The following is an 18,073-nucleotide window of genomic DNA, read 5'->3' as shown; positions in this document are numbered from 1 at the left end:
TTTTAAGGGAAGTGGTATTTGGAAAGAAAACTAGACAAACCTGAGAAGATGCTGAAGAACAGAGAGGGCGTCTGGCTCCTGCAAGCACGCCACATTAACGTCAGTTGGGTGCTCATTCCCATGTGTCTGTTCTAAACTAAAATGTAAGAATGAAAAACAAATGCTGGATAAAGAACTCTTGCTAGTAAAGCTGGACAAGAAAAACAGTTAATTTGTGTTTTTAAGAAAAAAGAGTAGACATTTGCTGCTCAAGCTGAATGGAACACTGAGACAGAATAGCTGACCTCCACTCGAGATAAAAACATTAACATTTGGGCTGTGCATTCAGTATCAATACAGGATCAGAGATACACATGGACAGATCCAGAAGCTGATGCTAAAAGGACTAGGGAGGTACTCAGTACCCCAGGAAGGGTACCCTAGTACATCAATACCTAGATGGGAAGGGAGTACAAGAGGAACAGGCTACAGAAAGTGATCAGGCTTGTATGTTCTCCCTGAATGCCATTGCCCTGACAGAATACCAGCTTGGTATGGACCTTTGGCCTGATCCAGGGAGGTATCTTACATGCTTTTATGAAAATACATATCCATGTCTGCATTAAAAATGCTCTGAGGGATCACTATAATTGATAACAACTCTTCAAACTGGACTACTCTAAAATTCTTTTTAAAAAAATAATCAAATGTGTCAGGCATTTGACCTGAGTCAATGGGAAGAGCTTTTAACCTTGGCTACCAAGGGTGAGGAATAACAGAATGTTAAAAAGATAACAGTGACCATGGTAGCCCAAAACAGATGCCTAAATTTGATGATTTGGTCTATTTGACAAGTATGGGCATTTGGGTTTTCATATCAGTTTCCTTAATCCTTTGCCACAGTTCTTCATCACTGATGCCAAGCACAGGGAGAGGCTGTTCCTATAAAGTACATGGATGATTAGCTCAGTCCTGTGGAAACAAGGTGGAAATTGCATTTTAATTGGCTTGCTCTCCTGGGAGGTCTCAGTGATTCCCACCATAAACTCATCCCCCTCTTGACAAAGTGAACACGTGTCACGCTTAGGGAAGGAGTTAACACCACTACTTAACTAAGCAGCAAGTTAGCAAGGTTAAATACACATCAAACTGTTCTTCTGCATACAAATGCTCCTCTTACCTGTGGAGCCTGGCATGGGTGTACTGCAAGAACACGCCTGTGTCTCCACGACTCTGAAGAGCTCGGTCCCAGTTAAACTGATAATCAGATGACAGAAGGCCCCGGAAGTCCTGGAACAATCAACTAAAGTCACCTCCATGGCTCTCCACCTCGATTTTCTACTTCTCACAGAAGATGCAAACACCTTGGCAGGCAGCTCAGACTCACCTGAATTATCAGTGCTGCGAGACCAACTTTCTCTGCTGTCTCCACAGGGTCATCTATCTCTCTGCTTGCTGAAGAGAAAGAGAGAAAAAGAAATCATGAGGCTGTAGCAGCGTAACGACTCCCCTGCTCAGACTTGGAGATGCTGATAAAACAGCATCTTCTGAAACTGTGAACCAGCACTATGGCAATTGTCAGGATGCAAGCAGCAAGGAGTCCAGGATATAAATCCTGCTGAAAAGCTGAGATACAGCTCTTTCAGGTAGGCTTTTTCCCACTTCCCCTAGTACATCTAACATGGATTTTAAGGTTAGAAGGGTTCATTACAACAGGCAAGACAGACTACACTGAATTCCTCTTCACAATTCATCCAGCCAGTCTCTGGATCAGGAAGAACAGGGCAATTCTGATTTGTTTAAAAATTCCAAGTGATAAGGAGACAGAAATAGTCAAAGAAAAAACTGTTCCAATGGCCAATAGAGGACTTGGATGCATATTTAGGGAACTTTCAAACCATCCACTGTAGATATCTAAACTGACTATACAAAGAGCACCTGAACTAACAGAACTACAGAATGGTTTGGGTTGGAAGGGACTTTTAAAGATAATCTAGTCCAAATGACCTGCCATGGGCAGGGACATCAGCTAGGTCAGGTTACTCAAAGCCTCATCCAATCTGCCCTTGAACACTTCCAGGGAGGGGGCATCTACAACTTACCACCCTCATTGTAAAATAAATTCTTTCTTCCAATCTAAACATACTCTCCTTCAGCTTAAAACTTCTGTCCTGTTGCTACAGGCCCTGGTAGAAGTCACTCTGTCTTTCTTCAGCTCCCTTTATATAATGAAAGGTCACGATAACAACATCTCCCTGAAGCCCTGTCTTCTCCTTCTGAACAAGCCCAACCCTCTCAGCCTGTCTTCACAGGAGAGGTGCTCCAGCCCTCTGATCATCTTTTATTCAGTCACAGAGACAAATACGGTTCGATTACATCATTACTCTTCATCACTGAGATTGGCTTCAGAGCAGAACAACTGTCTTGGAATTCGGGCTTTTGTTTAGATCCCTGATGAGACACAAAACTACAAAGTGGCAAGGGAGATAACAGGCACTACAGAGGGGATTCATTGAGGTGAGTAGAAAGAAAAAAAGATGCCAATAACAGAAATTAAAGTAGCAGAAGAACTGCATACAGTGAATAGCACAGAAAGGTTATACAAGGTATTTAACTAACCTTCCCCACACAGGCATGATTGTTAAAGCTAGTGCTGTCTGTTAAACTCACAGCTCCCAAAATCTTTTCAATGACACTGTGGTATTTTCATTCCACACACAAGCCTGCAAGATCTTCCACAGTGTATCCAAACACTGACTACATTGTTATGAGCCAGGGATTTTAGATTTCTAATTTAAGAAAGGGGTAGTAAGGCAGGAATTGAGACATAACAAAATTTCCACAAGGACAGGTAGGCTTTAGGATCTAATGGATAAGCTCTGGGGAATGCTGCTGTGCCATCCGAACACATTACTCTTTTCAGCTGTTCTTCTGTCTACTGCTTGTGCAACAGAACACAGGTCAGTTCACATTCATCCAGACTGAACTGCTGCGTCAGTTCAGTCCAGCATAAAAATGTTTGCTTTGTACTCAGCTACAATACCAATCTTTAAACTGCAGCATTAAGCTCCATTCCTCTCTGCAGTAAAACTGGTTTGGATCGAGGATCTGCCTCCCACCATTCTCCTGCCCACTCCTCCCTCTCTCCCCCACTTCTCCTTGTCCACAATCCAGCAAAGTTACCTGGATTAAAAAAACCTAAGGAGGCAAGGAAGGGAAGATGCACACTACTTAACCTGATCAGTTCAGTGGTTCAATTCAGCACCTAACTCCAGAAGGCACAAGAGGGGGCAGCATCTCACTGGGAACTGCTTGCATTTTCACTGCGTCCAGAGGAAACGCCTCCGGAGCCGCACCCCCAGTGCAAGCAAACAACCCCTTCAGCAGATTCCTCTGCAGAGCAGGGACCTCCTGGGGACTCTGGAAATAGTCATGAGGCTGGAAGGATGACCAGGCAGTAGGTTGCAGACAAACTACAGCCAATCTTGCTACAGCTACAAATCCTTCACAGCAGCACTGAATCACAGAACGGTTTGGGTTGGGAGGGACCTCAAAGCCCATCTAGTTCCAATCCCCTGCCATGAGCAGGGACATCCCCCATTAGACCAGGTTGCCCCAAGCCCCACCCAACCTGGCCTTGAACACTGCCAAGGAGGGGACAGCCACAGCTTCTCTGGGCAGCCTGGGCCAGGGCCTCACCGCCTTCACTGTAAAAAATTTCTTCCTTATATCTATTTTACAGAAACTTAAACATTTTGGATGAAAACTCACTATTCTTGAACTCCAGCCCCGACCCCACTATTGGCTAGTTTGTTCCTCCAGAAAAAAAAAGCAACTGCTGTCACCCAAAGGCAGGTACTTCCTTTCCAGTGCAAAAGCATGATGAAATAATGACACTGAATGTTAAAATTTGGAAATCTGTAATTTAGGGAAGTTCAGAGTTGCAAAGGATTATTTTAACATTGTTTACATGATGGAAGATAAAAAATGCACAAATCAGGACCCCATCATTGCGGCTTATCTGAAGCAGAGACAGCAAAGGGTAGAAAAGGCAGGAAGTTTTTGATCAACACAGAGCATGGAAAGAAATTAATAAGACCTGAAATAGCTAACTTTTTGCAGAAGCCATGTTTTGCAACATCCTTGAGCGAACTTCATTTAAAACATCTTCCAGGAAAATTACTTCTCCTCTCCGAGTCTTCATCCCTTGAACCAGACCAAAAGATACATGCTGGCACCTGTGTTGAAAAGCAGCAGGACCTAAAATTACATTTTAATCAAAAGAAATGGTTGCAGTGTTTGTTCAGAGCTGGATTCTTACCAGGAAACAGCAATAACAGATGAATAAATAGCACTCCAATGTGGGAAGCTTGGTGATATAATCAGGAACTCTCATTGCAGCAACCAAAGCTCCATACTTATTACATAATGGGGAAATTATGATCAGAATTATGATAACCTGGTCATTTGCGTGCTCTTGGGAACCTGGCTGGCTACTCGCTTTAGTACAGAGGGCTCAGTGCAATAAATCGCAGTGAAACGAGGAGAGGCAGGACGCAGACAGATCAAATTACTGTGGCAACCTAGATCTGTTAATAACATTAGAGAGGGAGTCATAATAACTCTATTGTGGCCACATTACACTAAAAGTGTAATTAATCATTTCTAATAATAAAACATTCATTGCTGCTGCTCACAATAATCCCAAACGCTATTCTGGATCCATAACCCAGAGTTATTTCAGTGCAACTTTAAGCACTGTGAGAAGAGGCAGACTGATACTCCTGAAGGCTAAAACCCTCTATTTAACCAGAGAAGACGCGCTTTCAGCCTGCAGATCCATTACTGACCTCTGCTCAGACTGCTAGCAAGACTGGTAATTGCAATGAGTAACAGGGGGGGAAACATTCCCCTGCAGTAGGTACTTCAAGCCTGAAGCATGATTCAAACTCAGATCTCAGCTAAAATACCATCCTTCACGAAGCGACGGTTTGATACGCGGTCACGTGCTGTCCCAGCTGCTGTGCCATGAAGGCTCTGAAAGCCTGGTCCCCTTTTTCCTGTTTTTCACATCAACCCCTTATGAAAGACCCATTAAATGAGAGAGGGGGCTGTTTCTCACATGCTGGACATAAAGCAGATCAGCAGGAACAGGCCTAGGGAGTGGAGAGGTTGGTGCCAAGGCCCTGAGGCCCACGTTGCACACAGTTCTGAGGGGTTTGCTTTCTTCGTTCCTCCTCCTCACCAGAATGCCTACATGATCTACTACACATGGTGGTAGGTGGACACAATCAGCAGATTCTCTCTAAAGGAGCACTCCACTGACATTGCAATGTGTAAATTACCCATTCTTAAAAACAAAACAAACAAACAAAAAGGTATATCATTAAGATTTATAAATACATACCTTTCTGCCCAGTCATAACCCATGAGCTTCAGTATTTGGAACAAATGTTGAAAGTGATTACTTTGGCTTTTATCTGTCTAAGGAATAGAATTGGTGCATATAAGAAAACACTCCAAGATTGTTCAGGATTACTTTTTAACACATGAACACACACCACCACAGACACTGAGTCAGTAAATCACTGCAAGCAGAATGAAGACCTATGAAGACAGGCAAGACTTGAAAAATACAGCAGCTGGCATCTATGGCAATGAAATTTTGCATCTTGTCAGAAAATGTAATCTCCATTTTCAAAAATTACTATTTCTAAATCATGAAGACAAAACCATGAACTGAAATGAAACCTTGATGTTCTTTAGTTTCACATAATCTGACAGCTGCAATTCAAATGCCTCCATTTTCACTTCTTGTGAAAGAACCTTGCTGTTCTTGTTATGTTCCCATGTTTCACATCACCAAACTTTAGGGTTCCTTTAGCTTAGAAAGCTCTGTTTAAACAGAAGAAGCCTCTTTAAGCTCTGCCTCCAGAACCCACTGGAGAGCTTTGTGGTGCTTTAAATCATGTCAGGTGCATAATTTTTAAAAAAGCCTTAAAAAAGGCTCCAGTGATAACCAAATAACCACAATTTCCTTATTTGTTTGGTGTTCCAAGGCAGGGAGTGAGCAGTGAGTAAAGTGCTTATCTGCTTTTCTTCTTAACTCTACCACTGCACCAAGCCTCAACCACCTGTCTCCTGTTTCACAGTTCCTCATAACCTGCTTGGTTCCCATGCATCACCTCTTGGTGCAGAGGCACAAGCAAGGCTGATCACAGAATCACAGAACATTAGGAGTTGGAAGGGACCTCGAAAGATCATCTAGTCCAACCCCCCTGACAGATCAGGATCATCTACACTAAATCACACAGGAATGTGTCCAGGTGGGTTTTGAATGTCTCCAGAGAAGGAGACTCCACAACCTCTCTGGGCAGCCTGTCCCAGGGCCCCATCACCCTCACAGTGAAACAGTTCTTCCTTATTTCACATGGAACTTCTATGCTCCAGCTTGCACCCACTGCCCCTTGTCCTATTGCTGGCCACCCCTGAGCAAAGCCTGGCTCTGTCCTCCTGACTCTCACCCTTTACATGTTTTTAAACATTAATAAGGTCACCCCTTCTTCAGGCTACAGAGGCCCAGCTCCCTCAGCCTCTTCTCATAAGGAAGGTGTTCCATTCCCTTATTCATCTTGGTGGCCCTGTACTGGACTCTTTCAAGGAGTTCTATGTCTTTCCTGAACTGAGGGGCCCAGAACTGGACACAATATTCCAGGTGTGGTCTCACCAGGGCAGAGTAGAGCAGGATATGATAAAAGATTAAATGATAAGTGGCCAGCACTTCAAACAAGGCCTTCCAAGCTCTTTTTCACACACCTTAAATAAGAGAAAAGCTCTCTGTGCCTCTAACAAAGCCAGATAGCTCTCACAATAAACTTCATGAATTTTAGATTAAAGCCAGCTCACTGTACTGGCCAAAGCTGCCTTGCTGTTTCCTCTGCTCCCCTCTAGGTCTGAATTCATCTCTATTCTTCTGTTTTACAAGACATTATATATTCCATGACAGAAACTAGTTTTGTTTTGTGTGCACAACAGTATGTCCCTCACCACCTGGACCACGATCACAGCATTTAAAAGCCTCTTTGGAGGACTATAGACTTTTGTGAGTAGACATTGTGACAAATCATGACAATACTTGCTGACAAAAGACTCCAATCCTTCTGCACTTATTTCTTCATGACTGTTCACAAAGCAGAATTTTCAGCTAAAACTAAACTAAAAGCCAACTTCAGTTTGTCATTGTCTTGACCGACACATATAGAAACAGCATACAGAAGAATATGTAAAAGCCTTAAAATAAAATAATCTAAGAATAATCTAAAAGCTTTATTTAACTAATCCTATAAACTCCCATGGAAACAAGAACATGAAAAGAGAGGCCAAGGTAAGTTTACCTATCAGGCAGTACAAGCTGAATTGCAGGTTTCATCTGGCCCCCTGAAACCTAAGTGTCAACTCCCGTGTTTTGGGGATGCCAAGTGATGCTGCAAGAAGCACAACCCTGAGCATTCTCTGAGCCCGAACAATCCACATAACTGGAATTCCATGAAAACCAAATCTGCTAAGAAGGATGGAAATATATACTAGGAGTACCATGCAACTTCCCCCCCACCTAAATCTCCTACTCAAAACACGGATGTGTAAGTTACAAAAGATGAACGTGCAGACACTATCACAGAATCACCAGGTTGGAAAAGACCTTTGAAGATCATCAAGTCCAACTATTCCCATCCCAAGCTAAACCATATCCCTAAGTACCTCATCAATCTTTTTTTGAACACATCCAGGGAAGGTGACTCTACCCTCTCCCTGGGCAGCCTGTTCCAGGCCCTGACAACTCTTTCAGTAACAAATTGTTTTCTAATATCCAATCTAAACCTGCCCTGGCACAGCTTGAGGCCATTTCCCCTTGTCCCATCTCCTGTCACCTGGCTGAAGACACCATCGCCCACCTCTTTACAACCTTCCTTCAGGTAGTTGTAGGTGGTGATAAGGTCTCCCCTCAGCCTCCTCTTCTCCAAGCTAAACACCCCCAGCTCCCTCAGCTGGTCCTCAGAGGATTTGCCCTCCAGCCCCTTCCCCAGCCTGGCTGCCCTTCTCTGCACTCACTTCATAGAAGACAGAAATGACCATTCCATAGAACTATTTTTTCTTAGTAGCTTCATAGCATGGCAAAACCAACACAAATACTAGAAAAGACGACTCTCATTGTGAAGAATGGCAATTCCCTCCTTACAGACCCCAACATTATACGTGTCCAAATGTAGTCTAAGAGGCTAGTGTTAAGGGAGAAGCTTGCAGTTTGACAGCGTGCATTCTATTTAATTCTTCACATACACCAACGTTTTCATATTGTGCTTTGAATGCAACATTCAGTGGAATACTTGTCACACATTTTTAAGTGTTTCAAATGTTTTGCTCATATCACTGCATCTTTATGAAATAAGTAGGATTTTTAAAAAAAGATTAATTGGCAAGTGCACTGATTTACAGCACTAGAATTATTAAGCCAATTTAATGTTCTTTTAAATTACTTGTTCTGATAAAAATAAAATGATCTTGAGTTTTATTTCATAAGAGCCTCTAAATAATTTTCTTCTGTCAAGACCAGGATTCTGAAATACCTTTGTATTCAACAATTAAAGACTAAAATCATCACTGTTCTTGCTTAAACCCATAAAGTCCTCCCACCTCTGGTAACACTATATAAATTCCACAGAACATCAGCGAAGCTGGCAACTCCCTCACCAGACTTACTTGTCCCACAAACTCTCTTAACAGTCTATGTTATTGCTGTCTGATTTTACGAGACCAGGAGCAGATCAAGGAGGATTCCTCCTTCTCCTCCAAGGAGGCCCAGGAAAGGAAGTGAGTTACTGGAGTTCAGCAGTGAGCAGCCAGCCAACTCAAGTCTATTGCCTCTGTACTTGCTCACTCCATTAGCTTAACATTCATCCTAATTTGTGTAAAATACCCACACAACCATTTTCTTTGTAATCATTCCTTCTGCCCTGGTGCCTACTACCTCACAGTTTAAAAAATACAAATAATTACCAGCTCTCTGATGCCAGTATTACCTACTGTGTTCCAGTAAGTGGAGGTACACCTCCCACCCCCTTCCCTGTGCCAAAAAACAACCCCCCCAAAAAAAAAACCCACCCTGTTCCATGACCACCTGTGGGAATGACAAGTTAGTGGAAACTTCCTGAAGACTGAAAACAAAAGGAGGAATGTGACTTTGAACTAGCTGGGCACTTAATTTCATGCTCACTGATCTCTCCCCCTCCCCTCAATCATGGTACTTGTAACATTATATGGGCTTTTGAAAGAGCTGCACCAGAAGATTTATGGGCATTACCAAACATATCACAAAGAACATGCCAGAAACCTACAGATTTTTTCCACGGGTCATTAACTGACTTCACATAATAGAACATGGTTTCCAAAATGGGGTTGGGTTGGTTTTTTTTTCTTCTAAATCTCAGAAAAAAGGAAAATTTAAAAGCATCATGTGATATACCCTTGGTAATACTAAAGCAAAGAACTTTTCACACAAGTGAGGAGATAATCCTGCTACTCATTGCTGATACTGCTGGAATTGTTAAAGAGTAAAATCATCACACCAAGAAACATAAAAGGATTCCCTGTCTACAGCTGCTCCAGACTGATTAAGCAGTACTTCACGTGCAATTTCTACATAGTGAAACCAAGGCACTGTTCAAAGCCATTAAAATTTACATTCCAGATAAGATATCAGGGCTTTAGAGTAGACTTGGATTAATTTTTTAAAATTAATTTCTAAATTTCTAAATTAACATTTTACAACCCCTTATAACACTAACAGCTTTTTCTGACTTGTTTAAAAATTAATTACAACATTTACATAGAAAATACAAAGTCAATTGAGTAGAAGTTCATTTAAAACGAATCACAATGAATTTTTAAAATGGGACAAAAACTCCAGAGCTGATATCTCAACTATTCTGTGGGTCATGAACAGTAACAAAACCAAGAAACACTGCCACATTGAGGCACTGTTGCTGTGCAGTCAGGGCATTTGTTTTACTGACAAAAATACCATGTGCCAAAATCATATTGAGAGCAAGAGGCCCCCTGGATTACTGGCAAGAGTCAGGCTTAAATGTCTTTGGTGAATCTAGAATTACTTACCACATAAATCATAGTATCCCAGCTATGCTGATCCATTCGGTCTATAGCAGCAGCAAGATCTCTGAAAAAGATAATGAGAAACTATTTGGGCTTTCACTCAAATATACCTCCTTATTTATCTCTTGGGAAAACAACCTACTCTTATGGAGGGAAAAGGACTGCCAGATTAGAGGGACTCATGTATACCTTACATAAAAAAAGAACAAGACATGTATACTTTGTTCACAACATATGTTTGAATTATTTTTCTGTCCTAAACCACCAGCTATGAAAACTACTGAGGAAACAGTTCTTATGGACAGAATAAGTCTGGTCTCTGCCTCCTGGGACAATCAATCATCTGAGAGACTTGAGAAAAACAACCCTCTCCTGGAAGAGCAACCCAGTGCTGAGTGTTGGGTTATGTGATAAAAAGCTCATCACAGAAACACAGAATGTTAGGGGTTGGAAGGGACCTCGAAAGATCACCTAGTCCAACCCCCTGCCAGAGCAGGATCACCTAGAGTAGGTCACACAGGAGTGTGTCCAGGTGGGTTTTGAATGTCTCCAGAGAAGGTGATGCTGTGAAAAGCTGAAATCAAGACTCAATAGTCTTGGTGACTATGAAGCAGGTATTCTTTATTGCAGCGCTGGGCACACAGGGGATCGCTCCTCCCAGTGTGCACACCGACTGAGCTAGTGGCACAGCTTATATGCAGGTTATGCACACATATTCATGACCTTTCTCAAAAATGATTAACATACTCATTACTTTTCTGAGAACTCATAGGTTTCTGCCCTTTCCCACATGCGTACTACAGTTTTTAGGTGGTCTCCAAGGACCCTGGCGGTTGTTTACTTCATCCACTCATCATCACTGTGTTTTTGCTGTCAACTACAGCCCTTATCTTCCTCTTTCATGTACCAGAGCCACATGACTGGTCTTGGGGCCCCTTGCAGCCTTGAGTTTTCTCATTCTGGGAACAGCTGCTCAGCCTTACTACTGGTTGAACCTGAGGGCATGGAGCGGTGGCAGCCTTGCCCCTGTCTGGCTACAGGACTGAGCAGCTCCCTAATGTGCAGGATTGACTGCAGCACCTCTCAGCACCCTTGTCTTGAAAAGCTGTACACAGTCTACCTTGAGGGCAAGACATCTGTTTTATTTATTTACATTAACAGCACAGAAACTGTTAAGGCTTCCATACTAAAATACCCAAGAGGGATTTTAGGATACTGATGAGAAGGCAGGAAAACAGTGATAAAATTGATGGTACTTTGCTGGTGGTCCACCAAGTCAATGAAGACATAGCTGAACAAGCCATTTTATTCTGCATCACACTGACAATAAACATTTTAAGCAAAGGTCTTTCTAAAACATTCATTATTTGGCAAGTGTTCATTACGTGAAGAGATCACAGTTTTGCTTTCAAAGTCAGTAGCTGAAGAAAATACCATGATTTGTGGAAAAAGACTGCTTATGGGGAGGAAAAGTACTTAAAAGCAGTGTTTTCTCCTAAGCCGTTTTCATCCCATCACAGTTACATTGCTAGTTCCAGTTACAATTCCTCATTCATCAAGGTGTTCTATCCTAGAAATAAAAAGATTCAAAATCTGCACTGTCAGGCACAAATGCAATTATGTACAAATGTTTATGGGCAAAATAAACAGCAAGAAACACAGCTGGGCTTACTTGCCTTGTTATATAAAGCGACGTTCCATCACTACGCATGACGGTGGAAAATGATGAAAGGTCCTTCTTTTCTGAAAGATCCACAACTCCTGTCCCTTCTCTGTTGGTTGAGAGAAAACACTGAAGTAAAGTAAGACAGATCCAAAATACTGGTGAAGTTCAGGTGAGACAGTAGTCAGAAGCAAAATGAAGGCCTCTTGCCACAGAACCCCCCCTCACTCCAGACAGTCTCACTCTTTTCTCTGAATGTCTGAATCTTTTATATCTTTTTGAAGACTGTTTGTTGTCACCACTGCTGATGCCAGGGAGCCACCTGCCCACTGGCACATGGAGCTACCAAACTGATTAACAGCCTAAAAGGCCACTGGGGCTTGAACACTGCCACTGTACCTAATTTGTCACAGCCATGCTTCTGTGCTAGCCACAGGAAAAAGGAAAGTTAATTTTCAGCTGTGACTGCACAAATTGTGTTGGCCTCCTACTAGAACAGCTACCAAAACCATCTGAAGAAAACTCTTCCCCTCAGATGACATACAGACCCCACTCATCGTATTTCATTTGAAGTGCAACTGAGTTGTTAGGTAAACCACACCAACAGATCATGAGTTCATACATTGTTTTCTGAAGGAGTCCTTTATCCTCCAGCATCTTGAGAACTTCCTGGGACTTCACTTGATACAATGATTCTCCAGAATATTCATCAAAGTGCACTCCTAGTCGCTGAAAAGAGAAACATTGTTAGATTGAGGCTAATAAATTCTTCAAATTAAGTCAGATGATAGGTCTGTGTCACAGGTCAGATGAAGTGCAAAGATTAATTGCATTCCCAGTAATGTCACCTCATTATTAAAGTGAAAGGATGTTTGGATTTGATCTAATCAATTGCTGCATTACAATTAACCTCCATAGGTTTAAGACAGTGTTGGATATACCGTTAATGAGAAATCAGGAGTAAACTGGAGAGAGCAATTAGTATAAAAATTCTGAGGTAGGTCTCTAACTTGATGTGCTGGAGGCAAAACCTGGACTGCACACAAGTTACTTGGACTTGAAATCAATCCTATTTTAAATGGATAGTAAAAAAGAAAAAGAAAGAAAAATAAGGAAGAGCAGGAGCAGGTCACAAACCCTGCTGAGTGCACAGAAAGCACCTTTTCTAGGAATGCTGAGGGTACACTTAGGAGAGATAGGATGACCTTAACTGTCAAAACCAGGTAAAATCAAATAGTACAGAAGACAAGGTTTTTAACTGAGGGCAATAAAGCTGTCAGTCTATCACCTCAATCCTTACTAGTCTGAAAAGGAATTGGGAGAGAAAGATCTAGCTGTACCAGTCATCACATGAGTGAGCAGCTGCACACACAGCCCAATACCCACTTACAGAATCACAGAATTTACACTTATTCTAACAGGTCAGCTTTCCACTGAATTATCAAGGTTGTGTCTCACTTAAGAGATCTTAAACTTCTTTGGAATTGCAAGTCAGAAAAAAAAGAAATGCCCAAGCCCATGAAAACTGGGCACCCATTGCAGAATTTCATTGCAAGAACATGGGGGTGTGTGTGTCCCCAGATCACAGCACGCAGCAGGTGGCTGCCTGTTAGCTGCGCCCACAGGTAACTCACACGCCGGTTGCTGCTGTAAACTCCTGTTGCTGTAACTACCTACACTCAGTTTAATAAGCAACATGCACAGCTCTGCATCACAGCCTTAGATCAGATGTGCAAAACCAGAATTATCTCCTAACAGAATTTATTACATGGGAACTGTAAAACTTAGCGGGTTGTGGCTGACTTCAAAGATGAAGCCCAGCACAGATCTGCTCTGTTGCCCAGCACCATACCCATGCCCGGCTTCGGGGCTTCTGAGAGAGGAGAATTAGCCAAAGGGTCAATTACATGGACCCCATTAAACAAGATGTATCTAAGCTGTCAGCAACTAAAGTGACAGTCTGCTGGAACGTTAAATCCACTGCCCTGCTTTCTCCAAACAGAATGGGGTATAACCTGACATATTCAGAAACATCTTCCCCACAACACTGTCAAGTTTACTGGAAAGGCAGTGAATTGACAACATTACAGCACCCTCTGTTCCTAAATCAGTTCACTACTTACTTGGCAATTTCTTGGATGACAAGATGCCATGCACTGTCAGTTAAATTGATGGAGCAACAGATAAAAAGAGACCATTTTACAGAAAAAGGGCTGGATGATTTGTACCTTATAAATTCGGATGTATTCCTCAATACTGAAGTCTCTAAACTGTTTCCAAAGTGACAACGTATGCTCATCATGTTCCTCCAGTTTTCTGAAGAAATCCTTAGCCATCTTTTTTGTGTCTTCATCTTCTGCTGTTTTGTTAATCTGCACATATACCTAAAATACAATGGCACAAAAAATGTTGAAGAAGTATAATCCCCTCCTCCAATAAAAATAAGCCAAGCAAAGTTCTACAACAATACAAATACATTTAAAGGTGACATTTGCCATGCCAAAATTTTAAAGCCATGTTAAAGGAACACATTTCCTATTAAAAGGATGAGTAGTCTCCAACAGGAAAACGTGCAGCTTATCTTGAAACAAGTCTAAAGGCCACAAGTTCTTACTGCTGTCATTATCATCCTTTTCAAAACCTTAACTGCAGCAGGAGAGTATGGAAGAACTAATTTATGCATTCAAGGGAAACCATCACAGGCTTCTAAATCAGACTTTTCTTCAGAGGAACACTAAGTTGGTAAGACTCAATGTTTTACTCAAAAAATACCCCTTCTGATCCAAAAGACACTTATTTATAGCACTATGCACCATGCTAATATGCGCTCTCTGTGGGTGAAGTCAAGCATGTGAATGTCAGCATCTGACTAGCCACACAGATATTCGCTGTCAGGCTCTTGTATTAGCCAACTATATCTAGGTACCACATGAAATTGGTCTCTCCAGCTTGGAGAAGAGAAGGCTGAGGGGTGACCTCATCAGACCTCAGCCGGAGGTGCTGATCTCCTCTCTCTCCTGTGACAGGACACGAGGAAAAGGCATGACACTGTGTCAGAGGAAGTTCAAATTGGATCTTCACTGAGAAGGTTCTCCTGAGAAAGCTGTTAGTCACTGGAACAGGCTCCCCAGGGAAGGGCTCAAGGCACCGAGATATGAAGTTAAAGGAGCACTGGGACAGTGCTCTTAGTCATATGCTTTAGTGTTAGGTGGTCTTGCAAGCAGCTGCACTCAATTATCCTTATGGGTCCCTTCCAACCTGAGATATTCTAACATATACCTTTACATCTAAAGCCCAAATATTTGCCCAGAAAATGATCTGTTGCTTTCCACATGTAGCATTTTGAAAGACCATGGAGAAGTTTTTAAAAAGTTACATTCTGTGTAAAAATAATTACACTAACTAGTGGTTACGCTATGTATTTAGACCCAAAGAGCTTAATGTTGTTTAAGACTTTGTAAGGGGTTTGATCCCCAAATCATTGCAATCTTGATAGAAAATAAATTATTACAAAAACTTCAGTCCTGCAATGTTCATACAATGAGTTTGCCAACAATACCCTGCTTGAATGGGTTCCTCCAATTAAAAAGCAAAAAAGCATCCACAGCAAAACTCTTGAACTTTCCTCCTTCCTTTTATGTCCCGAGATTTTAACAGTCAGTGTGGCTGGCAAGCCTCAAAGATTAATGTTTGCTTATTTTTGCCACAAAAAAAAAAATTTAAAGTAGAAGGAAAATGCAACCCTTTTAGAGAACAATGGTCCTCCTCCCCCAGCAGTAGCTTCACACATTCTAAGCACCATCAGCCCCAATCTTGGATGTTATAAAGCAAAAATAATGCAAAACACATATTTGCATCCGACTCTCAGACAAAATGGAAGGTGCAAAGAGGTTTGGAAAGGTATGTTTGTTTATACATTTATTTAAATAGAAATCGTGCTTTGGAATTATTTTGTTTGAAATAACTCTAGGAAAGATTAGTTTCACAAAGCAGCAGAAAAAACACCACTTGAAACATGTCTCAGGTTTCTTTATAGACCAGGTTTCTTTATAGACAGCTGAACAAACAGTTAAAAATTAGGGATATGTGAGAAACTTAATTTGGTCTCAAACAGCTACTTTTTTAGACCCTTTTTCACCTTGACTGGATACTGTTCTCTACAGTTGAAGGTAACTTTTTATAAGGTCATAAAGCCTAAATGCTACTGCAATAGACGGAATTTTAAAGCTTTAGTGTAAAATTCAAGTACTCAAAATGTAAATCCTAAAAACAGACAAAATTATAAACAAAACTAACTAATATATAGCTATGCATAACCACAATAATATGACTACTTCTTGTTTTCTCTTTAGATCAGTCCTGCAGCTGTAAAACACCTCAATCTTAAAGATCTGTCAATTTTATTGAGCAGGTCTCAGGGATGAGGGAAGAAATGAACAAAATTTATCTAAGCAAAAGAGGCTGGCAAATTCAGATTGAGCTGCTCTGCCACACAATCTAACTAACGTATATTCAGCTGTAGAGTCTCCAAGTATTCAAACATTGTGTGTTTCTTCAGCAGTAAACCAACAGATTTATAGAATCATAGAATGTATTGAATTGGAAGGGACTCATAAGGATCAAGTCCAACTCCTGGCTCCACACAGGACCAGATAAGCACAGTTGTCAACCAAGGATCACTCACAAGCACCAAGAGATCGACAAACCCCCTTTTTGCTCGTTGCACTGCATGAAACAAGAACTAACTGAAGTGGTAAAGAGCAAGAAACAAGTATTAACACAGATTATATCTGGCATGTCTGAATGGAGCCAACCAACAATCAAAACCTATCAGTCCAGCTTGTTAAACAGCCTCAATCTTCGCTGCTAACTTGGGCAGCCCAGCGAGTCAGTTTTGTCCCTGACACAATCTATAATGCTGGGACCACGCCGGTGGATGCGTTGGGCAAGTGCCCCGAAACCGCCTTCCCTACTGCTGGAAGGCTTCTTCTGAATGCCTGGCAGCAGAAACTGTACGTTCTCTTTCTGTACCAGCTCCTGGCTCTCCCACCCTCATGGAATTAAGAACACTTGGTCTTCTCTGAACTTACCTCAAAAAGGTGTTGTAAAGGACTGGATTTTAGCTTTTCTTTGTTGCCAAAGCGTTGGAAGCCAACACCCAATAAGCCTTTAATAAGAATTAAATACAGAGTTAGACAACAGCCCAGACTATATTGTTTTGTTAAGTCGTTTTCATAAGCAATCCAATCTTAACACTGTGTAATAAAACAAATGCTTTACTTTTTTACATGATATAATGGTGTGTGCCATAAAACCAATCAAAAGCATAACCTATTATTCCACACTGTGGTAAAATCAACCAACCTACCAACCAAAACTGTAATAGCTAGAAACTAGTAAGAAATACTATGCTGGTTATTAAATTTCTCATAAAAGGAATATATGTTTCTAGCCTTGTAGAGATAATTGTATTTTACACAGCAACCAGCTGTAAATGAGAAGCCATGCAGTGGAAACTGTCCAGCCACAGAACATTCTCAAAACCCCTTGTTTTTCTTCCTCCCTTAATAGTATTGTCATTTCAAGGACAATAGAAACTAGGAGACCATATAGTTTTCCTTATACCACTCATGCAATTTTTTCCAGACAACTTTTTGCTGCATGCTGAGAATATGCTGAGAATATTCACGTATCCCATTTGGCTTCTGCACTTCCCTGAAAGCCATCTGAGAGGGCAAGAAATCCAAACCAAGAGCCCATTAACTCCTTCAGCAATCTAGCAATAATATTAACTTTGCAGGCTCTTGGATCCTTCTGAGACTGCTTTTAAGGCCACCTCATTCCTGAGCTGACAGGGACCAGGACTGATGTGAAAACAGCACCTGAGGAATAGGTATGCAGGTGTCTCTTTAAAAAGCGCTCTGCAACAAAATTAACAGCACTGTCTCAGGAACTTCCTCCTTAGAAACACTGAGTGTGATAGAAGCCATGATGGACTTAGGTAAAAAAGTAAAACAGGGTTCAGGAAATAAAATTAGTCTAATCCTATTAAAGAGTGTTTCTTTAAGTACAGCTTGTTCTATGAGAGGTTGATTTCCTAATGATGTCTCTTAGATACTAGTGTACCTCTTCCACTTTTCAATGCTGGCTTCACACCCTGACGCCCAGCAAGACTACTAGTTTTTATTCAACCCAAATGCTTCCTTCCACAAGTTTCTGTCTTCCCCAAACTTTCCCCAGCCCTTGTTGTGCTGCACTCCAGCA

The 18,073-nt window shown here is 41.5% G+C and overlaps 1 protein-coding gene across 1 annotated transcript in view; it reads right to left on the bottom strand.

Annotated features, from left to right (window-relative positions):
• The window catches only part of RARS2 (arginyl-tRNA synthetase 2, mitochondrial), a gene marked incomplete at its 5' end in the record, with an annotated part of 39,776 nt that overhangs the window by 5,673 nt on the left and 16,030 nt on the right, over positions 1 to 18,073 (bottom strand). Inside the window, 12 exon segments of the mRNA XM_084261831.1 lie at positions 41 to 136; positions 1,160 to 1,269; positions 1,367 to 1,434; positions 4,093 to 4,217; positions 5,387 to 5,463; positions 10,150 to 10,210; positions 11,823 to 11,967; positions 12,354 to 12,372; positions 12,376 to 12,418; positions 12,420 to 12,538; positions 14,038 to 14,193; positions 16,900 to 16,976. Coding sequence (XP_084117957.1) covers positions 41 to 136; positions 1,160 to 1,269; positions 1,367 to 1,434; positions 4,093 to 4,217; positions 5,387 to 5,463; positions 10,150 to 10,210; positions 11,823 to 11,967; positions 12,354 to 12,372; positions 12,376 to 12,418; positions 12,420 to 12,538; positions 14,038 to 14,193; positions 16,900 to 16,976 — 1,096 coding nt within the window.

This window comes from Gallinula chloropus (genome assembly GCF_964237585.1).
Source record: "Gallinula chloropus genome assembly, chromosome: 3".
In the NCBI taxonomy this organism is placed as follows: domain Eukaryota; kingdom Metazoa; phylum Chordata; class Aves; order Gruiformes; family Rallidae; genus Gallinula; species Gallinula chloropus.
This window is presented reverse-complemented; position numbering and strand designations above follow the sequence as displayed.